This window comes from Phocoena sinus, chromosome 8, assembly GCF_008692025.1.
Source record: "Phocoena sinus isolate mPhoSin1 chromosome 8, mPhoSin1.pri, whole genome shotgun sequence".
In the NCBI taxonomy this organism is placed as follows: domain Eukaryota; kingdom Metazoa; phylum Chordata; class Mammalia; order Artiodactyla; family Phocoenidae; genus Phocoena; species Phocoena sinus.
In genome coordinates, this window is record NC_045770.1 from 43959378 (window position 1) to 43985157 (window position 25780).

Genomic DNA, 25780 nt, shown 5'->3' on the forward strand with positions numbered 1-25780 from the left:
TCTGCTCAGCTCTCTTTCCCTTAACTTAATGTCAGCCACCCTAATGCCATCTGAAACTAAAGTCTTGGCAAGTTGGTTGGGAAGCTAATACTCTTAAACTTATCTTTGCCCTGTGGCTGGCTCTAATGAAAATGTTATGTCATGCTCTTTGAGGAATAGAAGCAGTTGACTTTTCCAACCCTGTAGGGTCCCAAATTAATGGCATTTTAATTCATTAAAGTGCAGGTCAAGGGTAGAAAGACTCTCCATTAGTAGAGCTATATTCTCTTTCATCTCAATTTGCAAATGGGCCATTTCTTGTCTAACTTTATCACATGTCTCTTGTAGCACTTTGCTAAAAATTCCAAGCAGCAGCCAACATGCACCAAAAATCTGATATCCTTTTAGCCTATTCCTCTAGAGCTACAAGCTTGGTAGTAATGTGGTCTGTTTCCAAGTTAGCTTGTATTTTCTAATGGCATAACAAAGGGCACTTCTTTCTAGCCTGGATATCTCTTCACCTACTACACAACTTGCTAAACTAATGCCACATATTTTGATTTTTATAATGATGGTGTCCCACTTCCAGGAGCCAATTTCTATAAAAATAGTGTACAAGCCAAGCAGATGTAACCTAAACTATAGTGTGTCAGAATTTTATTTCTTTCTCTCACAACAATCAAGAAGCAAGCTATATAGGCAGGCAGCTGTGACTCACCTACAAGGTAATCAAGATTCTTAATATCTTATTTCTTCGTTATCGTTCAAAGTGTTATCCTTACCTTCATTATTTGAAGTGTATTTCCAGCTGTAGGAAAGGGGAAAAAAGAAAGTGGAGTGAAAGCAATTTCCTTTGTGATAGGGATGTACACATTCCTTCTGCTCACCTCACATTTGCAGAAACATAGTACCTACTACTGACTGCAAGAGAGGCTAGACATGTAATTGCTAGCTGGGTGGGTTTGATCCAACTGAAAATCAGGGTTATTTATTATGAAAATGAAGATGAGGAGAATAGTGGAAGATTTGCCAATGCTGCCACTCCAATGAAATCCATTGATATGGAAATATTTGGGTAGCAAGTAATTGCGTCACAGTTCAGTAATTGAACATATGTAAATAACTGAGCATGTGTAAATCTGAACTAAGGACTATGAAAGACCAGTGGAGGCATAGTGCTGTCTTCAGGGGGAATCTGATTCAAAAGAGGCTCCAGATAAAGAACTGATAGAACTTGGAGAAAAAGGGAAAAAGGAATTAAGGATGTAAACCTTTCCTCTTCACCAAAAGTTCCAGTTGTAGAACATGAATCTGGCACCCCAAGATGTCAGATCATTATGCTTTTTAACATTTGATCCCATACAATATTTTCCCAAGCTATTGATTACTTCTAATCAGCTAGGCTATACATAATTGCATATGGACATAGAGACATTTAAGTTGCTTTGTCAGTATAAGCAAGAGTGAGTCACTAGGTGAGCATGAGAATAAGAACAAGAAATGCTTTTGAAATTTCCAGCCTCAGATATTTGGAGAGTAGGAAAAGAGTTTGTCTGAAGGTTAAATTACACGGAAAGTTGTTGAGGAGGAAGGAAGGACAAAAGTCAATTTGTTTTTCTTTCATGTTCCTGAACTTGTTTTCCATCAAGTCTAGCATAAAATCTTTGCTACTGTCAACTGAAAAAAAAATGCACAACCTAAAAGTTGGGAATTATGTTTTATTCAGCGGATTTTCTGAGGAATTAAGCCCAGAAGACAGCCTCTCAGATCACTCTGAGGGACTGCTCCAAAGAGGTAAGGGAGGAGTCGGGATATATAGGAGTTCACACACACAAAAAAACCCCAGGTAGTTGAACATCAAAAGACTACTGCTAATTAAAGAAAACCAGGCATCTCAAGTTAATGAACGTAGTGCTTTTCTCTGTATGGGAAGATGCAAGAGTTGGGCTTATTGAAATCATTACTTTGATATGCACCCCTAACTATCTAGGGACGGTATCCTTCTTTTCTCCATCCTAAATCCCCTCAGGGTGCACAGTGGCTACTGGCTTGATGGCCGCCACATCCTTTGTTTACTGAAATGGCAGACAACACTTTTCATCCACACTATACTCTGGGCAAATAGAATAAAATTTTGTGAGTACTGATTTTCCATTTGGAAAATAACCTAAACTGTTACTGCATGCTAGATTTTCATTCACTGATTCATTCACTAAATATATTTTGAGCTCTTACCATACACCAGGATTTAGGTAATGAAGAAAAATTTCCTCTTTTCACAGTGCTCACAGTTTTAGTTGGAGAAACAACCTAGAAAATACATCAACAAATTCAGCCTGATAGCTACCCTGAGAGAGGGCTACACACAGTGGACACAGGTTCACAAAGAAGAGGTTCCTGATCCCACTGGGAAGAATCCATGTGAGCCTCTAAGAAGGAAGGATTCTCATCTTGAGTCTGGAGACTAGGTGAGTATCACTAGGTCTGATATGCCAGGAAGCAAGAATAGCATGCACACATGGATGAGACTGTGAGTAAAGAGGATATATTTGGGGAAGAGAAAGAATTAGAGAAGTATGTAATCCCATGTCACTGTACAAAGGAAAATAGTGTGTAAAGATTATTGGGGGCTTCCCTGGTGGCGCAGTGGTTGAGAGTCTGCCTGCTGATGCAGAGGACACGGGTTCGTGCCCCGGTCCGGGAAGATCCCACATGTCGCAGAGTGGCTGGGCCCGTGAGCCATGGCCGTTGAGCCTGCGCGTCCGGAGCCTGTGCTCCGCAATGGGAGAGGCCACAACAGTGAGAGGCCCGCGTACTGAAAAAAAAAAAAAAAAAAAAAAAAAGATTATTGGAAGAGAAGTTGGGAAATCTATTCTCCTCCGGGCTTTCATTTCTTTCCCTCAAAATAATTACTGAGAACCTACTCATGTTTCAAGCCCAGGGAAATAAGAATGAGTAAAACAGAAATGTACCTGCCTTTGGGGAGTTCACATTTTATGAGAGAAATAGACATTAATCAAATAAACTCATGAAAAAATATATGAATACAGGCTATCAGGCTGTGCAATGGCCCAGGGGTAGGGGTTGATGGGGGAGGCTGGTGAGCTCAAAAGGCTGAGAAAAGGGCTTCAATCTCCTCTCTAACAAATTAAAAGGAAGTTATGATGCTCTCCAAAGCCTTTCCTGTTCTGATGTTTTTTATGACTCTAAAACTCATATTATTTAACATGGATTGCAATAGTTACGGCTTAAGATTTTTATGATATGTTTAGAAAGTGAAGTGAGATTAGGAAAGAAGTCCAATCTTATTTCCTTAGCATTTCAAAGCTGTTTGAGGGTGCTACCAGAAACATGCAAGCAGGTGTTAAGATAATTTTTTTTGGCCTCCTGGGACACTTCTATTTAAAACTTTAAGAACAATCAAATAACGCAAACATCCAGGAATTATTCTGTTAATGGCTGCATTCAGGAAATGCCACACAATAAAAAGACAAATAATATAAATAATAGACAAGCCCATCCTTTGAGAATGTGTACTGTCTTAGCAGCACATTGGTAAATTCCTACACACCTCAGATTATTGGGGGGAGTTGCCAACCATGGCTCCATTTGGGGTCTAAAGTTTTACAGCTCAGAATGCAGGGAAATTCTAGTTCAACAATGGCTCCATGGTGTAGAGGAGGAGCATGGGTATTGGCTTCTGGGAATCTACTACTTAACGCCTCTGAGACCTTGGGCGAATTTGTTACTGTCCATGTGCTTCAAATTCCTCGTGTATAAAATTAGGAGGAAGGCAAGAATGGGCCTACCTATCTTACAGAATAGATCTGAGGATAAAATAATGAAAAATAATCAGAGAGGGGAGAGAGAGAGGGGAGAGGAAAGGTAATGAGTTTCTGTAGAAGCTGAAGGTAATCAGTATTTCTTACAGTTATTTTTGTGTTAAAAGTAAATTTTCTTTAATGAGCACAGCAATGGTATTTTTGTTTATTTGTTTGTTTTTCATTTAAAACATTGTCCTTACTAGCAGTAAAATTTGCATAGTCTGTGTTGGTTTCCGTTTAGTTTTTGCTTTTTGAAAGTTTATTTGTCTATGATATTCAGAAGTTTGGAAAAGGGTTCTATGTAGGGCAACTCCGAACCAAAGTTCATTATCATTCAATTTTATTCAACAAACTTTTATTGAGCCTCTTCAGTCTGGCATTCTTAAATTGCCTTCACATTAGCAAGCCTTATTTTCCAACAAAGTATCTGATCCTTGAGGGCTTCAGCTTCTTCAGTATTTCTCAGGGAATTGACCCAGCTGTGTGAGTGCATGGTAGACATTCCTAAAGGCCTGAATCAGAAGATGGTCTACACTTGTTTTTGTGTAGAAATGACAATGAGTCACTGTCTGGAACTTGTCCCCAGGCTTGTGAATGTTAAGCCTTTGGGCCATTTCTTGCTGGTTCCCTGGAGGCCCTTCTTCCTTGCCAAGGGTCCCAGGGATAAAGTGTAGCGTCCTTTTCTCTTTAGTATGGCTGTCAGTTATTCACAACTTTAGGATTCTTTTGCCCACTTTACCAGTTATGCTGCATACTGGGACAGAGTTTTCCTACTTTCTTCTTTTCTGTTTGTAAGAAAAACACACAGGCTCTTTTCCATTTTTGAGTTTAATTCTAATAACTCCTGATAATCAGATATGGGATAACCAAAATACCAAACTCAGTCTAAGTCACAAAGGTTAAGAAAGCTTGCTGAGTTCTACCTGGCATGATTCCTGGTCTATAATTTTTGACTTCTTGACAGAAAAGCTTAGTAAAAGTTTCAACTTTTATGTCTTAAGGTGAATTTCCTCAAAAATCCTTCTCTCAGGCTGGGAAATCAGGGAAAGAAAATTAACATCAATCAAGTAACTTTAGGTACTTAGAGTAGTCTGAATAATGACCACCCAGATATATCACATCTTAATCCCATGAACCTGTAAATAATACTTCTTATATAAGGCAAAAAGAGTTTTGCAGGTATAATTAAGGCCCTTGATGTAGGGTGATTATCTTAGTCTATCTGTTGAGCCCTAAATACAATCACAGGTGTCCTTTAAGAGAGAGGCAGAGGGTAATTTGACATACACACAATGGAAGAGGCGAGGCCACATGATCACTGAGGCAGAGAGCGGAGGGATGCAGCCATAAATCAAGGTACGCCAGCATCCAGCAGAATTGCGAAGAGGCAAGGAACAGATTCTCCCCAAGACTCTCTGAAGGGTTTGGGGCCCTGTCAACACCTTGATTTTGACCCAATCGCCTGACTTGGGATATCTGACCTCCAGAACTGTGAGAGAATAAATTTCTGTTGCTCAAATCCACCAAATTTGTGATAGTTACCCCAACCCCAGGAAGCTAATATAGGTACTCACTTGTCCTAGCTGCATATCCTGTGACTAGTGGTATAGGTGACACCCATAGCAAGAGTTCCTGCCCCGTTGGTTCTTTTCTGGTAGTTAATTATCGAGCTAAGCAGAAATTTTTCTTACATTATTGGAAAGTTACATTTGAGAAACTGGAGTTTGAGAGAGGCACAAAAAGAAGGATAATATACTTAACTATTATTCATTCATATATCAAACATTCTGAAGTTCCTACTATGTAACAATCTTTGTCCAAAGTCCTGGAATAAAAATTAAATAAGACAAGATCCCTGTCCTTGAGGAGGTCAGTTGATGAGGGGAATTAGACACACACACTCACATGCATACAACTAAAATAATATGTGGAAAATGGAGTAATGATCATGTGTTTGGAGTATTATAAACACATTGAAGAATGCAGACTACAGGATGAGTCTGTGTGAGCATAGAGGTGAGGTGGGCCAGGGAAAGCTTCATGGCAAAGGTGTGCCTCTGAACTGATACATAAAGAAGCCGACTAATGAAGCAGACCAAAGGGGGAAGCTTTTATCAGTTTTTCCCCATGGATTTCATATTTTGAGGCACACTGTCTACCAAAAAACAAAGCTTCTGTATTTAGTAAGTAATAAATAATAGATCAAGAACATCTCAAACTGCCAAACAGAGTTTATAATCAGTGTAGGATGATCATTACTATTTTAACATTATTTCAGCCAAGAGCAAAGGTATTTGTCATTTGATTTTTTCCTGTGAAGTTTTTTCCTGGTAAAAGTGTGATTTTTATTCTTGCTGTTGTTGCTATGATCTTTGGAATACTGATACAGCTACAGGATTCTCTCTTCATTCCTTTCAAGGACAGCCTTCCTTATCTTGGGAAAGACGGTATCTACTTGCACTAAACCGTCGGGCCTAGAGAAAATTATATTGAAAAGAACCTCAGTAATGAGAGTTCCTGCACAACATGGCAATAGCTCTGTCCCCTGGGGATAGCTTGCAGTACTGTATCCTTGTAAGGCAACATAAACAGTTAGGACCTAGTCCCCTTTTACAGAGCTCCTATAAAATAATAGTGATAAATATAATAATCAATGTTTGTATAGCATTCTATCATGGTACAAAAGAGTTCAGAAAAGGATCTGATTATGGGTTTTTTTGAACTATAAGCAAAAGCCTGTTTTGTCATCTCAGACAGATTTCTCTTCTCTTTTATTGTTTTTCATCTTTATTGCGATGTTCGTATTCTTCCAGTTAACATAATGTTTTTCCAGCTTTGTTGAGATATAATTGACATGCAACATTGTCTAAGTTTAAAGTGTACGTCATGTTGATTTGATCCATTTATATATGGGGAAATAAGTATCATCCAAGCTTTAGCTAACACCTCTAACACCTCACATAGCTACCATTTGTGTGGTGTGTGTGTGTGTGTAGAGAATATTTAAGATCTATTCACTAAGCTACTTTCAAGTATATAATACAATATGGTTAACTATAATCACCATGCTGTGTATTAGATCTCCCCAAACTATCCATCTTATAATTGGAAGTTTGTACCTTTTAACCAACGTCTGCCCATTCTCCCCACCTGCTCAGGCAAGTTTCTTAATCTCTTTTAGCTTCGGTTTCCTCAACTCTGGAGTAAGGGTACTGACATCCACATGTAGAGCTGTTATGAGAATGAAGTGAGATTTTGTATATGAAGTACCCAGGACAGTGGCTGACACAGTAAGTACATAGTAAGAGCTGGATCCATTATTTTTGTCTTTTTTTTTTTTTGGAAGTAGTTAAACTTAAAAAAAAAATTGTCTTTTATTCTACTGTTCTTCAGTTGCTTCCCTCCTCTCAACTCATGAGAAGAACCAGACCATTGTGCCAGAATCTCCCCACCTCCCATCGATTGAAATTGTGGCTGGAGGATGGTTTCTTAGGGGGGGAATTTGAGGAATACCAGCATGTCCCAGAATTTGACCTGCCTCCAGTGGTGACACCCCTGGGTACTCCCTGTGCTCTTTTTCTTGTCCTCAGGTATCACATGGTCAATAAGAACAGGGTGTTATTCATAAATAATACAATCCCTAGCCCCAGAAAGATCTGAGGCAGTTTTCATGTTTAGATCATGCATGAAACAGGAAAGTCGTATGTCAAAGCGATGGCAGGACTCTTAGAGCACTTTGTGAATTCTAACTGGGATTTGATACTGATTTATTCGTGTTTTGAACTGGGGGTTGCAGTCATTAATCAGTTCACGGAATTAATTGAGATAAGTACACTGCATGTAGTAAAGGAAGTATGATTTTTATGAAATTATACATTATATATTATAATTTAATATAATTATATATCATAGCACGTGTTGTAAAATGTATTTCACTAAAATAAAAAAGAGCTTGAAAGCCATGAGATTAGGCTATTAGTGGTTTACTTTTTCTGCCACTTATTAGTTGCTAGAGTTGAGAAAGTTCCTGATTTAACAAACATTTATTCAACACTTACTTTGCGTTGGACATTCTTTCATATGCATGATTTTTTGTTTTTTCCCTAATACTGATATGTTGCAGTGTAGGCTAGGTAGCCTGTGAACATTCCACACTTTAATCACCCTTCACCGGGCCTCTGGTACAAGTTTGAGAGGATTCTTATTACTTAACAGACTCTGATACTAGGTAGTAAAACACACATTTCTAAATAGAGTGAATCTGAGCTTCCCTAGAGCCCCTGAGAATTACGTCAGTTTTAACCATTAACTCCCTGGACTCTTTATTTTTTTTATTATTATTTTTTCCTAAAATAATGGGTTTATAAGATGTAATTCACATACCATAAAATTCACGTTTAAAGTGTACAATTTAGTGGTTTATAGTACATTCACAAAGTTGTGCAATCATTACCACTGTCTAATTCTCCGCAGGGCTCTTTATTCAGTTTTTTTAAAAGCTTTGCATCGGTGTTAGGGATGGGGGGTAGGAAGGGGGAGGCAGAGGGAGGCTTTAGGTAACGGTTGTGACGGGGGCGTTTGCTTGGGGGTGGGATGAGTTGCTGAGGATGGGCGGGAGAAGGGGAACGCTAGTACACAAAAGACAATTTCCGGCTCAAATTTCCTTACCAAGGCTCTCTGAGAGGAACCTTTGGGGGTGGGGGGAACGACCAGTCCAAAAGGACTAGGGGTGTGTGTGTGTGTGTGTGTCCAAGGGGGCAGCGAGGGTGTCCACTCTATGTCTGAGTACCAGTCTCCACATCTTGGTGGGTCTTTCGGAGCGGGGCAGGCCGGGCTGAGGCTGCTGGGGGACGCCTCCTAGATCCTAGCCCAGGACATCCTGCACTGCGGCAGCCACAGCAACAGGCTCGCCCCCACACAAAGGGGCCGGCTCGGCGGGGCGGACTCGCGCAGCCGGGGAGCGCGCGCTCGGCGCAGGGGGTCCTGGCGGCCGGAGGGCGCATCGCAGACCCCGCGAGGGCCGAGTCCGCGGCATCGGGAGACCCGGCACCGGGGCGCATACCCCGCCCGGCCTGGCGCGGCGCCGGCGCCGGGCTTCCATTCAGTCTTTGACCCTCCGTCCCCACCCCGCCCCCCCCCGCAGGCCGCACGCACCACTGTAACCGCTGCCCCGGCGGCCGCCGCTGCTTGTCGGGCTGGCGGGCGGAGACCGCGGCGCGGCGGGGCCGGCGGCATGGCTGTGTCCTGGAGGAGCTGGCTGGCCAACGAAGGGGTTAAACACCTCTGCCTGGTAGGATGGCGGGCGAGGCTCTCCCGGCGTTTTGTCTCTGGGACAGCGATTTTGATTCATTCTCTGAGCGAACGCGGGTGGGGAGCTGGAAGTTTTGCCTCTAACGCAAACATTCTCAACTAACAAAAACTTTCTGCCGGGAATACCTGGAGATAATCATCCGCTTCCTCCCTTCCTCCAAGTGCTGGGCAAATTTCCTACACTTTTGATAGGAGAGCGGATGTGGAGGAAGGGAGAAGAGATCGCTGTTAGTGAGCACAGCTTCTTCCTTAACCATTTAAACATCTCTCCCCCCCGCCCCCCCGCCTTTTGCTGTTTTTCCAGATTGCTTCTGTTGGTTTTATTTTATACAGCAAAGTCCTATTTTTCATTATCTATTGTTCATACAATTGATATTTTTGAAGTTTAACAACATGCAACGCCCGGGACGTGGTGATGTCGCTCATTTCTTAGTCTCATTTTGTCCTGCAAGGGGATAACTGCGATCTTTAGGAGACCTGTTTGCATCCCAGATGCTTAATCTCAGGTGTGCAGGGGCTGAGTGAGGTCAGATAGGTTTTCCTCTGAGTGGTTTTCAGCTTGCTGGTCAATTGAGAATGCTCTCCAAAGCCTTTCCTATTCTGATGTTTTTTATGACTTTAAAACTCATATTATTTAACATGGATTGCAATAGTAATGGCTTAAGATTTTTATGATATGTTTAGAAAGTGAGTCTGGGAAAGACCATTTACGGCCATTAGGAATGTCTACCATGCACTCACACAGCTGGGTCAATTCCCTGAGAAATACTGAAGAAGCTGAAGCCCTCAAGGATCAGATACTTTGTTGGAAAATAAGGCTTGCTAATGTGAAGGCAATTTAAGAATGCCAGACTGAAGAGGCTCAATAAAAGTTTGTTGAATAAAATTGAATGATAATGAACTTTGGTTCGGAGTTGCCCTACATAGAACCCTTTTCCAAACTTCTGAATATCATAGACAAATAAACTTTCAAAAAGCAAAAACTAAACGGAAACCAACACAGACTATGCAAATTTTACTGCTAGTAAGGACAATGTTTTAAATGAAAAACAAACAAATAAACAAAAATACCATTGCTGTGCTCATTAAAGAAAATTTACTTTTAACACAAAAATAACTGTAAGAAATACTGATTACCTTCAGCTTCTACAGAAACTCATTACCTTTCCTCTCCCCTCTCTCTCTCCCCTCTCTGATTATTTTTCATTATTTTATCCTCAGATCTATTCTGTAAGATAGGTAGGCCCATTCTTGCCTTCCTCCTAATTTTATACACGAGGAATTTGAAGCACATGGACAGTAACAAATTCGCCCAAGGTCTCAGAGGCGTTAAGTAGTAGATTCCCAGAAGCCAATACCCATGCTCCTCCTCTACACCATGGAGCCATTGTTGAACTAGAATTTCCCTGCATTCTGAGCTGTAAAACTTTAGACCCCAAATGGAGCCATGGTTGGCAACTCCCCCCAATAATCTGAGGTGTGTAGGAATTTACCAATGTGCTGCTAAGACAGTACACATTCTCAAAGGATGGGCTTGTCTATTATTTATATTATTTGTCTTTTTATTGTGTGGCATTTCCTGAATGCAGCCATTAACAGAATAATTCCTGGATGTTTGCGTTATTTGATTGTTCTTAAAGTTTTAAATAGAAGTGTCCCAGGAGGCCAAAAAAAATTATCTTAACACCTGCTTGCATGTTTCTGGTAGCACCCTCAAACAGCTTTGAAATGCTAAGGAAATAAGATTGGACTTCTTTCCTAAACATATCATATCTAAACATATCACTTTCTAAACATATCATAAAAATCTTAAGCCGTAACTATTGCAATCCATGTTAAATAATATGAGTTTTAGAGTCATAAAAAACATCAGAACAGGAAAGGCTTTGGAGAGCATCATAACTTCCTTTTAATTTGTTAGAGAGGAGATTGAAACCCTTTTCTCAGCCCTTTGAGCTCACCAGCCTCCCCCATCAACCCCTACCCCTGGGCCATTGCACAGCCTGATAGCCTGTATTTATATATTTTTTCATGAGTTTATTTGATTAATGTCTATTTCTCTCATAAAATGTGAACTCCCCAAAGGCAGGTACATTTCTGTTTTACTCATTCTTATTTCCCTGGGCTTGAAACATGAGTAGGTTCTCAGTAATTATTTTGAGGGAAAGAAATGAAAGCCCGGAGGAGAGTAAATTTCCCAACTTCTCTTCCAATAATACTTTGTTGCAATGACTAATTGAGGTTCCATTGAAAGTACTGTGTCCAATGAATGTACTTGGGGTGTCCATTCATCAGGTAATGTTTATTTTTAATTTTTTTCTCTCACCCTTCGTATGATTTAGCTTATCTGGCTGTCCCTGAATGTCCTGCTTTTCTGGAAAACCTTCCTGCTGTATAACCAAGGGCCAGAGTATCACTACCTCCACCAGATGTTGGGGGTAAGTGGGACTTGGTTGACCTGTGGAATGGCTTTAATGTGGGCAGAGGATGCTACAAAGCTTGGTCAGTTTTTACATTCATTAAAGAAACACCAGGAGGGTTGTTCATTTCAGAAACATTTGTTACTGTCTAAAGTGGTCAAGTTTTCATGATTTATCATTTATACCGGTCCAAGTTAAAATGACTGACTCTTTTAAGAGCCAAAGATAGTATCTTCTAAAGTGAACTGTTGGGCTAGTAGTATCTGAGAAAAGTGCTACTCCTTGCCAGCTGCAAAGAGTCCTGAGGTCTCCTTCACTTGGAGGACCAACCCATGACAGGATTTTAGTTTTTACTAAATCAAGACTTCAGCCCGCCCATCAACTTACAGAGAATTTCTGCACTGTTTCCTTTTACTGTCAGTTCTCACAAAGTATGTGTCTAAGGCGTTTATTCACTTCTGGGCATTTCTCAGCGGCTTGCCCTAGGTTAACGGCTGCTTATGGTCCCAGTGCTCTGGTCTAATAGGAGAACGATATTGTGCAAAACTTTGCTCTGATTTATCTCAGGTCAATATTTTTCTTTTCTCCATTCCATGATGTTTCTGTTCTTATTCTTCCTCTCCTTCCCTTCCTACTTGTCTCCTGAACAAAAGGCAGTGGCACTGAGGACATCTTACTTTGTACAATACAAGGAGACAGCTTTTTCTAAGCAAAAGCAAAAAATATAAAACATATTGAAAAATCTTAGGGCATCTGAAAAAAGCAGATTTTGTCATTCCTTTTCACTGGGGAAGAAAATACATTCTAAATAGGAGATGCATTTTTTTTTCATGGTTTAATGACTATTTAAAATTCTGATTAGTTCAGATGAATTTAGTGGAGCCAGCCTTCCATTTCCTGCTTTACAGTTACAGATCTCATTTATCTTTAAACCTCAGCTCCTATAGTAGTGCTTGGCACATATTAAGATTGCAATAAATTGAGGCTGAATTAATTGATGTATATTTCATTTTATACAGTAAGGTACTATCTTCAATATCTGTTGTTCACACAGTTGATATTTTTAAAGTTTAACAACTGTTTTTTTAAAGAATTTTTTTTAGAGCTGTTTAAAGTTCACAGTAAAATTGAGGGGAAGGCACAGAGATTTCCCATATGTTCTCCTATCCCCACACATGCATAACCTCTCCCATTATCAACCTTCCACACCAGAGTGATACATTTGTTACAATTTGATGACCTACATTGACACATCATAATCACCCAACATCTGTATTTTCAACTGATGGATTGATAAACATAGTCTCAAAGATTAAACTCATTTTATTGCAGATTCCTAAATCTGAATGTTTCTTTCTTTTGTCCAACCAACCTGACATCCAGCCATCCAGAAAACTGTCATGAAACCTTTACTTTTCAAATGGGCACATAGAGAGTAACACCTCCCCTTTGCCCTCAGGTTGCTTACTATCTAATGGAAACTCCAACAACTAATTCAATAAACAAGTTAAGAAAAAATTTTCTCTAAGGAACACAGGAAGGTTTACTGGCCTATCATGTTACTTTGTTTCCTAAACATTCCCCCTTAGGTATAAATTAGCAAACATGAGGTTTTTCAGTGGGAGCTATATCTGACCTATTATATAACTTATGAACAACTTGGAGAAAACTCTTGAGAGTTACGATGGTAAAATTTGCCTTTAAAAAATGGTAAATCTTGATCAGGACGTAGTTGTAATAATATAAAATCTAAGCCTAGACAACTTGGAATGTCATAATTGAACTTTGGATTTCAGCTCTATGACATTGTATAAGCTAAAATGATAACTTATTTAAAAATTAATTATGTTGGAAACCAACAAGTTAATTTTTTATGAGTTTGGATGCTGTGTAACAGCTTCAAATTTATTTTGGTGACAAGTCAGATATGAAGAATACACACACACACACATATATAACCCAACTAATTAAAAAATATATGTTTCACCTCTCTCTACCTCATCCCACTTCAGTGGTTTTGTTTGAATAATATGACAGGCTAGTGAGGTTCAATGGTGAGGCCTACAGAATAGCTGGCACATAGTAGGGGCTCAATAAATATTAATCAGTTGAATGAAGACAAAAATGATAAAAGGACTCAGTGGAAGACTATGAGTAAAAAATGCAAGAGGCAGACTGAAGGAGAGAAAGGTCGTTGTAAATTAGTTTTCATGGAAACATAAGAATGATCATAGTGAGTTGACCCATCAAGTCAGGAGTCAACATTTTATGAAAAGTCATAGTGGAAAGGAATAGCTTTTCTTCTTGGCATCATGGCGAAGGAAGAAAGATGACTTACAAAGTCTCACTTTTCAGTAATCACCTATCTGAATTTTCTAGTCATTAATTTATCTACACCATTTGGAATAGATATCATCTGTACTTTTACTGAAAAAGGAACTCTATCTATAGTTTGACTCTTGTTTAATGAAGGAGTATTTAATTTTATTTGTCCTTGGCTTATCTTTTCTAATCGTTTGATGATTGTGGCATTGTTGCATAGTATAAGAATTTGCAGGCATTTTTCAAATTGCAAAGAAATACAGTATAACGATGAGATATAATTAATTTTAAAATAAATATTGCAGGCTCCCATGTTTTACATGTTTAATAACTATATATTATGAACTTAATGCCTTAGAGAAGTTTTTTAGAGCCTACCAAGCACCCACAAGAACATGGTCCCACCATGATAGAACTGTAGGAATCCTGAAAAGGACATAGGTACTCTGATATTATAAGTCCCTTTTAGGTAAATTTTAAGTTCATAAAAATTGTGATGATATTTCTGGAAATGAATTTGATTGCTACCACTTTAAAACACAAATGGAAACAGTACTTCCATTTGTTGAACATTTTGATAATAGCCTTTAGTCTAAGGTTGCTGTTATGCATCTGTAAAATGTAAGGTAATAATAAACTTGTACTAGTCTTATAGGAATAAAGGGTCCGCAGGATATAGCTCATTTGCAGGAAGACATAGACATTCAGAAGCAGTAAATTCTTTGTAGTGGTCTGAAATCTCTGCTTTCTGTTGAAAGATGATTTATTCAACTGTTTATTTATACTGATGATATACTAGTCACTTTACAAGTGCTGTGTTTGAGCTAGGAAACTATTCTTCCCATTTGCACCTGGGGATGTGTAGGCTGAGGAATCTGAATGAATGATTTGATCAGGTTCCTTTGGGTGGTCAGTGTCAAAGCTAGGATTTGAATGCAGTGCTCTCTGGCCTTTTGCTTTTCCCTCATACTACACAGATTGTCTAAACCACTTCACTGGCCCATCTCAGATATTTCTGTTACTGGTTAGTATTACTCTTTATCAGTGCTGCCCAATAGATATATAATGTGAGTCATATGTAATTTAAAATTTTCCAGTAGTAATTCAAAAAAGTAAGAAGCCAGTGGCATTTAACTTTAACAATATATTTTATTTAAAATAATATATCCAAAGTACTGTAATAGATTGAAGCATTCAACATGTGGTTAGTATTTTTTAAAACTATTACTGAGATATTTTACATTATTTTTGCCTGTTCTTGAAATACAGTGTATATTTTACACTTATGTACATCACAATTCAGTCACTAAATTTTCATCAGAAATACTTGACCTGTGTTTAAAGTTCATAAAATTTTACAGATGAAAACGTGTATTCACATACCCAAGTTGTTCCAAACATATTTAAAGATTTTCCTATAACACAAATGAATATCAGCTTTTAAATTTGAATTAAGGGACTTACCTGGCAGTCCAGTGATTAAGACTTCGTCTTCCAATACAGGGGTTTGGGTTCAATCCCTGGTCAGGGAGCTAAGATACCACATGCCTGGCAGCCAAAACACCAAAGCATAAAACAGAAGCAATACTGTAACAAATTCAATAAAGACTTTAAAAATCGTCCATATGAAAAAAATCTTCAAAAAAAATTTAAATTAATGAAATCAATGAACCTAAAAATTCAGCTCTTTTGTGGCCCTAGATACATTTCACATGCTCAATAGCCATGTGTGGTTAGTGGGTACCATTTTGGACAGTATATGTGTTGGCTGTGGTGGGGGGAGATTTTCCTACCTTCATGGCCAAATGCATTTATCGTTTTGCTTAAAGGCAAGCAACTAGTCACCAATCAGCCCAATAAAAAGATATCAGCATATGGGTAGTCCTCTTGTTCCCTCTCTCCTGAACAGGAGTTAATATTGGGTAGGAAGTTGTGCACTCTAGTTATTGGCATATAACTATAACAATATCTCTGACTTTTCCCTAATCTTCCTAGCTTTCTGGGGTGGGAGCCTTTGAGAATGAAGGTAAAATTCAGAACTGGAGTATCCATTTTTATTACTAGTAGCCTTGGTGACTGTTCTCAGACCAAAATTAAGGGTTAAGGGAAAAGAAGATCTCAAATGATGGAAGATAAAATAATGTTGGGATTTAATATGTCTTAGTAGGAGTTTTCAGCAGAATTGTTTTTTCCCAGACTAGGCTGACCCAGGCCTGGAGGCAACATGGTCACGGCTGGTTTATGCCTGAGTTAATGTGCTAATCAGACTGTGCACTTCCTAGGAGATGTTTAATTATGACATGCTGTGAATATTGGAATCTTAAAATTAGCTAAGAGGGAAAAAAAGTGTTTTGAGGAAAGCCAAAACAAACACCCAAACAAACAAACCAAACAATAACTTTCCTCACCTTCCCATAAGGATGTTTTAAACAAAGGACTCCATTGATTACTTAAGTTGAAATCTGTCTTGATTTATTTATTTTCAAAGAATGGAAAATGTATTTAGTACTTTAATAGCAAATACTAATGTGTTGTGACAGACTCTGAGAAATTCAGTTTCCTAAATTTTTTGAAATGTTGGGGCAATTTAACTTGGGATACTATCTATAGTATAGAAACCTTCATATTCATGTTCACCTATTTCTGAGTTCCATTTCTGACATTTGAACAATTAAAGGATATAATTTAATTGATATAAACATTTTAATTTGCAAAGAGAATGCATTTTATGGTACCAGATTCAATTAGTCTTTGTTTTATATATTTTTCCCCAAAGCTAATATTTGGGGAAGAAAAACCTAGTTTTTCTCACGGTGCCATGATGAGAATTTAATTTTTTTTTTTTGCTTTATCTCACAATTATTATTTTAGATCTGCTACATGGTGATGAGGATATTTTCTTTCTTGTTTTTAAACTCTTATTGAGATACCTATGTTGATTGGTATCTCAGTAAGAAGTTGTGAAGAAGAAAGTTGTGAGCATTGAGGTTTTTTTCTAATCTTACAATGATGATCTTTCTTTGGTCAATCATTATGCTTCAAGTGATTTAGAAACATTAACAATTTACCCTCTCAAGAGTCCTAAGGCTTGTATCATAATTAACATTTTTCAGAGACAGAAGTCTGATGTCATGTGAGTTTCTTAAGGTTGGAGATTGGAGTCTCTGGACAAACAGACCTAGGATTTTAAGTCACTGTTGGTTTTACAGCTGGCCTAGGCAGCTTTAATTCTGCTGAGAAGGAATATATGCCTCCTGTATGCCTCCTGTCATTTTCAGAAAAGGCTTGATCATTAACTCTTTCCTTCTATTGCACAGAATATTGTGGTTTCAATTCAGAGGATGCTTTTAACTAAGTTGGTTTTGTTTGTTTATTTGTGTTTATTCTTAACATTCTGCTATTGAAAACAATTTCTTGTTTATTGACAGGTGAAATGAGTTACATTACATTGATGCAACCATTATGTACTTAATCCATTTACAATAGAGATTCATATAATTTTACACTTGAAAGAGAGCTTTGTAATCTTTACTTAGATTTCTTCCTCATTTTCCCAAATAGAAAAATGAGGTTGAAGTGATTTGCTCATTATTACTCACTCGATTAGTGGCTTGGTCACTATCCTGGTTCATTGCTCCTGTCAGTCCAATATTCAGCCTGTTATAATTAACAACTCTATAGATATATGCAAGACACATTAAACGCCATACTCTGTAGACCACTAGTTTTTCATCTCATGTGAAATGATATTTAAAGATGTTGAGCAATTCAAGAAGTTATGAAAAATTATTGATTTACACCCAAGATAACATATATTTCCAGTATTACAGTTGTTTTTGACAAATTGTTAAGGATTATGAGATTTATTTTTGTTTAAATTTTTTCTGATTCCATGATGTTTGGCAGAATTTTAGCACAGTGATTAACCTCTTTGTTATATTCACCTAAATACCCAATGTATAATTCTCTTTTATCAATACCATCCAAAATAGCATAGAATTGGAACTTGGAATTAATTTCTTAGATTTTCAAATCTACTTCCTTCATTTCCTTATTAATAGTATCAATAGCGGATTGCATTCATTGAGGACTAAGTACCAGGTATTACTCTAAGAGCTTTGCTTGGATTAATTTAATCTTTTCACCCATCCTATGGAGTAGATATTTTTAATTCTCAATTTTCCAGGTAAGAAATTGAATTAAAGAAGCTCTGTAACTTGCTAGTGAGTGACAGAGCCAGATCTCTAGCCCAAACATCCTGATTCTAGAACTTGTACTCTTAACCATTGGCTCTTCTGCCTCTAGGCAATATTAGTATTACTGTAGGCTGAACCATATGTAATTGTCATTTTGATAGAAGAAAAATAATTCAAGAGATTCCCTGGTGGTGCAGTGGCTGAGAGTCCGCCTGCCGATGCAGGCGACACGGGTTCGTGCCCCGGTCCGGGAAGAACCCACATGCCGCGGAGTGGCTGGGTCCGTGAGCCATGGCCGCTGAGCCTGCGCGTCCGGAGCCTCTGCTCCGCAACGGGAGAGGCCCGCGTACCGCAAAAAAAGAAAAAAAAAAAAAAATCCAATATCAGCCATTGATGTGATTCAACCTAATAACAACTATAACCATTTGTAAATCACATATTATGTACCAGACACAGTTATTTCTTTGCTCTTTTATAATCTCATTTAATCCTTACATATTTAATTTAATCCTTATAATAACCCTGGAGGATAAGAATGATCACTTTACAGAAGTGAGAAACAGATTCTGAGTGGTTAGGTAACTTCCCCCAGGTCACATAACTAACAACTGGAGAAGCCCAATTTGAGCCCACATTTGTCTCATACTAAGACCACACCCTCAATCACGCTGCTCCTCCAGGGAGGTTCTGAGACACAGAGGGTTAGAGCCTGGAATTTTCTACTCTTATCCAAGGTTCTTATGCATCCCACCACAGTGGCTCTGGGTAAGACTGTTTGTATGTATGTTTGTGTGTTTTTGTATTAATAAGTAAAGATAAGAATATAGTGTATAGATTATTCTTAAACCTGAAGCAGACTTATATACCTCATCCTAACTGATTCCTACTGCATTAATTTGCTCAGGCTTCCATAACAAAGGACCACAGAGTGGGTGGCTTTAACAACAGAAATTTATTTCCTCATAATCCTGGAGGCTGTATGCTTTTTCCTAGGGATCACCCAGCCTGAGGGAATGAAGCTTGTAGAACTGCAGAATGTTACAGGCACCTTAGGTATTGTTCTAGTTCATTTATCTCATTCGATAGACAGATTTAGTATTGGGAAATGCCTTCTTTATGGAATCAGTGCAAAGTTGAATGTGGACAGTAGTTCTTCAAACTCTAGTCAGTGTTTCTAGTTCATCATGCTAAGCATTGTGTTGATCATAAAATTGACTTTAAAAATGCCTAGGTAATTCTATGGAGGAAAATCAGTCATCCTTAATTCCTTATTGACAATATCATAAGCTTTGGAGCTATATGGATATGAGTTTGAACCCTGGCTCAGGCATTTATCTCTTACTTCTCTGAGACTAAGTTTAAGTCATCTTCCTCTTAGGTTAGTTGTGAAGATTCCCTGAGAAAATGCAAGTGAAATGTTTAGCACTTGGTGCATATGTGCTTAGCAAAAGATAGCATTACTATAAATATTGAGTAATATTATTTAGCATTAATGGTATTAATACTATTAATAGTAAATAGTAATAGAAATTATTTATGCTTATCAATGAAAATATTAAAAGGAATTCAGAGAAATATAAAGATGGAAGGAATTTGCTGAGCAAATGGCAGATGGCATTAAGACAGAGACTTTTCCTTTCCTTTGATTGGCCTCTGGCTGACCCCCAATCCTTGTGGACAAAGGAAGCCTGTCAGTTGCTATTTGTAATTGGCACAAAATTTGTAGCAACTTGGTTATGATTGCTGAGTGGAATTTTATCTTGAGGTAGAACGCATTTTATTCAGAAAAGCTTGTATTAATCTTCATTGAATTTTGGAGTCTTCAGCAGATAAACAGGGTAATAATGCCTATTTCACAAGATTACTGTGAACCTTAAAGACAATTAAAAGAAGTAACCTCAATAATAGCTAGAGCCAACATTCACTGAAATGTTCTCATGGGCCAGACATGATAAATTCTTTATACATTCAGTGTCAGAGTCCTGACTAGTCTACAAGGTAGGTTCTATTACAAAAGAGGCAGCTAAAGCACAGAAATTATAAATAATTTGCTCATGGATTAAAGTACCTTGCACAAAGCCTATGATGTAATGAGTTCCAAAAATGCCAGCTTTCCTCTTTCCTTCCCTTTTCTCTCATCCTTCATATTCATATACAGCAATTCACTTAACTGTTCTGTACTCCCATTAAAACAGGATGAAATGATCCCACTTATCTCAGAGTGTTGTACTGAGGATTAGGTATGACTTAACAGGCAACTACTTTGAAGAATTGAAAGCATCACAGATGTAAAACATAATGGTTATTATTACATATTGTTTCTGTCTCCTATTCATTCCTCCCAGCTTTTAAGGCTCCAGCCATTGGTACTCTAACAGAGCTCCTTTGGGAGTCGTAAAGGACAGTTTGGACAAAGAAATGAGATTTCATTTTCATGACAGAAAAGCAACAAGTGGCCCTTAACATCTAATATGCTTTACTCCAGTATTGATTATTGAAGTGGGATCTTAAAGGGCTGTGACATGTTGTAATTAATAATTGCCAAGGCGTGAACTAAGAGTGAGACTTTAGTATAAGAGTAAATTACCTAAAGGCAGAGTGAGCCTACCTTACTTCTTAGTATCCATGTCTTAATGCAGCTTTGTGATGTGATAAATGTCGATGTAATAAATAGTCTTGTGAAATGTAGTTTCTTTTCAGTTCTGGCAATGGGATTAAAGAAAAAGTAGATAAAGAAGAAGATGGTTATTCCATGATCAGTAGAATTTGTTTACATTTTTAGAAGCTGGAAAGTTGAATTTGACAATGACTCCTATCTATGGATAGATGAATCCAACACATATTTTATAGGGAAAAGTTGCATGCTTTGATGATTTTCATGGATTTGGAAATGGTTAAAGTCTCCAGACACATATCAGGAATCCCAGAGGTCTGACATAGTTTAAGGCAAGAAGAGATGAATGATGTACACAAAGTGAAAGCATCTTATACACCTGAGATTTTTAAAAAATAGGTACGTCAACGCCAAGATAAATTTAAGAAATGATTTATGGCAAATGCCTTTCTGACTATAGTCATTTTTCCTATGATAGTGTTATCAAATAGCCAATTTCAAATTTCAAGTAATTTTCTTTAATATAATCTTAGAATGCTCAGGTCCATTGGAAGGATCTGAAGTGGTAATGATCTATACAAGTTTCTTCCCCTCCCCTCGACCCCCCGGGCTATACTTTTGGTTCTCTTTGTTGACTTCCATTCCCCCAGTATACCCTCTGTTATGCGCCTTTCAATTAACATCTTATCCTGAGTGAACTCCCTGTCGCCCCACCTCCTATAGGAACATGATTTCAAGGATGCCCTAAGAAGAGACAGTTGTGGAGCAAGAAAATAAGAACTGTCTCTTGAAAATACTGATGAGATAGGGTGATGAGAGAGTTTTTAGTTCTCACTGATTTTCCTTGGCCAAGTTACTTTTGTTAAGTTACTTTGAGCCTCTGAGCTTTGTTAATTCTCTTGGTTTGAAAAGCACAGGCTCCGAAGCACATTTGTAAAGTGCTAAGAGTTGTGCAAACATAGGTGAAGATACATTTTTCTTTTCTTCTTTTTCCATAGCTCAGAATATCTAAAGGGAAAACCAAGCAAATATCATCAGTAGTCTATATTAATGGATTCCAACTGGAAAAAAAAATGACTCATATTAAACCACAAGAATGTAGAGCTTCAGTAAGGAAGTTCTTCTCCCATCTGAGAAATGGCATTTGTTGTTGGGCATTCTCTGTATTACGTTTGTTACCTACAATAGAAATTTCTGGGGTTAGGGCCTTAGCTTGGACTATGTAGAACCCATCATTGAACTGTTCAGTTATTTTGATCTTGTTTGTACATTTTTTTTTTTTTTTTTTTTGCGGTACGCGGGCCTCTCACTGTTGTGGCCTCTCCCGTTTGCGGAGCACAGGCTCCGGACGCGCAGGCTCAGCGGCCATGGCTCACGGGCCCAGCCGCTCCGCGGCATGTGGGCTCCTCCCAGACCAGGACACGAACCCGCGTCCCCTGCATCGGCAGGCGGACTCCCAACCACTGCGCCACCAGGGAAGCCCCATTTGTACATTTTTTAAAACTTAAGAGAGTGATAAATGAGTCAAATGGAAATCTTGGAAATTTCGTTTCCTGGATCATAATGGATCTACAAGGTTTCCTTAACTTTGGTTTGCCTGAAGAAGGCTAGTCTTAGACTTGTACTGGTTTTAAAGCTTGAGTGTGTCATGCTTAAAGAAGAAAATATACTTTGTTCAACCCACAAATTTTATATATATGAAATTTAATTTGTTAAAGTCTTACGTGACATTCATTCAAATTCTTATCAAAACCAAGTGCCTGCTATTGCTTTTTCCTAGCACAGAGCGACTATTAGCTTCAATTTCAAATAAAAAGTAATATCTGTAAAAATTTCAGAGTATCAATGGCAAAAGTATAATGTAGTGAAAAGAACATGGATTTTGTGGACAAATTGACCTAAGTTGAAATCTTGACTTTACCTCTCAATAACTGTATCTTTATTGAAATCTTCAAAACCTAGTTTCCTCAATTTTAAATTGAGAATTATATTATTAGATTGAACTACATGAAAATTTCAATTTTGAAACATTTTGACTTACAAAAATGGGAATTTGGCATAGTTTAACCTCGTTTCTCTCTTTTAGGATTATTATTATTATTTTGAGGAAAGGATTAAGTAAGATGAAAAAGAAATCAGTGTGAAACCACAGATTGTGTTACTTCCCTTCTTTCTAATGGCAAGTTATAGTAGACAAATTCATGACAATGCTAGACTCATTTCTTTCAGGAAACACTGTTGAAGTTAAGAATGTTTTAATATTGCAATCTCCTTGTAAACGTTTGCTAATGACTAAAAGTTTCCAGTAACTAAGAGAAGTGTTGAGGCCTAATTTTGTGCAATGTATCAATTCTGAAGTGTTTAAAAAGATAGTTTGCAAATTATAGTATACATTTTTTCTTCATTATGGTTTCAGAAATATTTAAGCTCACAATTAATTGCTTTTCAATTGGCAGTAGTTTTCAAATTGTAGCTCCAAATTTCTTGGGCTTTTTAAAACTTTCCATCAAGCAAACCAAAGTTTGAAGTTCACGTGAAGAGAACAAATTTTATAGGTCACTAGCAGTGAATCCTCTCTGTAAAAACAAAGGAGTTAGAAAACTATGCTTCTGATGTTAGGTACAGAGTGTTTAAACATGTACCTCAGTTCACAGCACACTGTCTTCATGGGTCTGTGCAAGGCCCCTGTTTGCTTTCTTCACCATTTGTTTGGCAATTTTTTTTTTTTTTTTTACGGTACGCGGGCCTCTCACTGCTGTGGCCTCTCCCGTTGCGGAGCATAGGTTCCGGACACGCAGGCTCAGCGGCCATGGCTCACGGGCCTAGCCGCTCCGTGGCATGTGGGATCTTCCCGGACCAGGGCACGAACCCGTGTTCCCTCCATCGGCAGGCAGACTGTCAACCACTGTGCCACCAGGGAAGCCCTATTTGGCAAATTTTTTTAATAATGTGAAGACATGTATCATTCTATATTGAATGCTGATGACACAGAATTAGAAACTTCACTTCTAAGAGATAACCAACTGTATATATAAAATCTATGTCAATTTCTCTATCGATATTTATGCCTGTATATGTAGATAAACATTTATATGCATGTATATTATTAATTCAAAAATATGTCACAGATATTATTATTTCATTTCCATTACACAAGTTTAATTTATCTTATTTTTAATGGCTACATAGTATCCCATAATGTGTATGATAATTTGTTTTATATTTCTCCACTGTTGGCCTTTTTAGTTCTGTTCTTTGTATCACAGATTGTACTGCAGTGAGTATCTTAGAAATTTACCCTTGGTTTGCTATTTTCCTTTTTTATGAAAGCCCAAGATGGGATATTTTGGTCTTATTTAATGTTAGTTTTTTAGGGAAAAAAGGTTAAACTTTATTTACATCTTCTCTCTTATACCAATATATCATCTTGTATTTGATTTAATGTATTGTTCTACCAGCAGATGAGCTAGTATGGCCACTGTAAGTTGACCAATTAAACACTGAAGACTTTGTCAGAAGTGTCTAATACTTAAATATGTGTGTATCAGAAAGTTTAAGTAAATGGTCTGTAACAAATGATCTATCCATCCAGTCCATCTTTACTTTACCTACTCTGTTAGGTATTTGGGCCATTTTAATGCATCCGGAGTTCTTACTCTTCGAATTGATAACTTCTTGGAGACAGTGTGTATATATATATATATATCTTTATCTTTATATTTATACATATATTTTTTTTTCTTCAAAGAAAGACTGGAAGAAAGTGAACTTGATTCAAACTTGGAAGTTATGGTTGAAAGATGCTGAGTTAGCTAACAGTGCTAGTATTTCAAAGACAAAGATAGAACTTAAAGACACTTTTATAGTTTCAATTAAAAATGTTATTAACTAACAGGATTGAGTTCGGCAGTTATAAAATAGATATGTTTAAAAGTAGGTTATGCTTGACAGACGTGCGAGAAAAATCTTAATTTTGAATATCTTATATTCAATATATGAGTTTTAATACATGTCATTATGGATATTCTGATTAAAATTCTAACCAAGTGAATGGGTACTATTGCTATGAGTATTGTTTCCTTCCAAAAATTACTCCATATGCTCAGGTTACTAGTATTCCAAAAATTACTCCATATGCTCAGGTTACTAGTATATCTGTTTTGGCTTCCAAATTTTAGGAGGAATATTGAGAAATTGAAAGTGGTGTGAAGATGAAGAAGAAAGATACAAGAATGATTGTTTCTGATGAAGAGTAGCTTAGAGGTGGCTAAATACTCAGTAATTGTGATCAGATATGCTGGACTTGTGATGTAGGAGAAACAAGGCCTTTCTCAGCTTTTTAGCCAACCAATCTCTGCAAAATACATTTCACTCCTCAGTGCTTTCCCCTGTGCATGGATCATTTCTGTAGGAGGAGGAAAATGTAACAATGACGTGCAATCAAATGCTCTGTAACTCTTGAGGCCCTTGTTGTTGGGCCTTAGAAAGGAGTAGAGGAAAAGGGATAGGTGTGAATATCCACAGGGATGTCATAGATGAATTTTAAAAATTCCATTTTAATAATGTTTGTCAGCTAAAGAGGTCAGATAATTTTTACTTTATATGTTTTTACCTTTTAGAACAATTCCATGAGGGAAAGTAGAGGACATTTTTATTACTGTTCTGTTAAATTCTTCAGTGCTAGGTTTTGGAGACAAGTGACCTTGGTAGAGGTCACAGGTGTTAGCTGTGGTAAGAATTTCATACCTTTTAATCTGGTGACTGTTCAGTAGACAGCATTGCCTTTAGAAACCCATGAACGTGTTCATATGCAGTTCTGACTGCCATTTATGTTGAAGTTTAACTTTTCCAGACAGACACATAGTCTAGAAGTGAATCTCTTCTGCTCTCTGGGCTTTTGGTACAGGAAAGACACGGTAGACAAAATCAGGACAGAACTATACCATGTATCCATCTTGCTTTCATCTCTCTCTGTAATAGCTACATTTCCTTCCAATTCATAATAGATGTTTAAGAAAAGACCACATTCCCACTGAAAATGGAAGAAAGTTCATTTCTAGAAAAGGTGGAATGAAGGATGATGACATATAAAAGGGGAGATTTGAGTTAAGCATA

The 25780-nt window shown here is 37.7% G+C and overlaps 1 protein-coding gene across 1 annotated transcript in view; it reads left to right on the top strand.

Moving 5' to 3' along the window:
- Positions 1-8526: 8526 nt before the first annotated feature.
- NOX4 (NADPH oxidase 4) overlaps positions 8527-25780 on the top strand; it is a 147262-nt gene continuing 130008 nt past the window's right edge. Inside the window, 2 exon segments of the mRNA XM_032640633.1 lie at positions 8527-9093; positions 11456-11551. Coding sequence (XP_032496524.1) covers positions 9037-9093; positions 11456-11551 — 153 coding nt within the window. The 5' untranslated portion in view covers positions 8527-9036.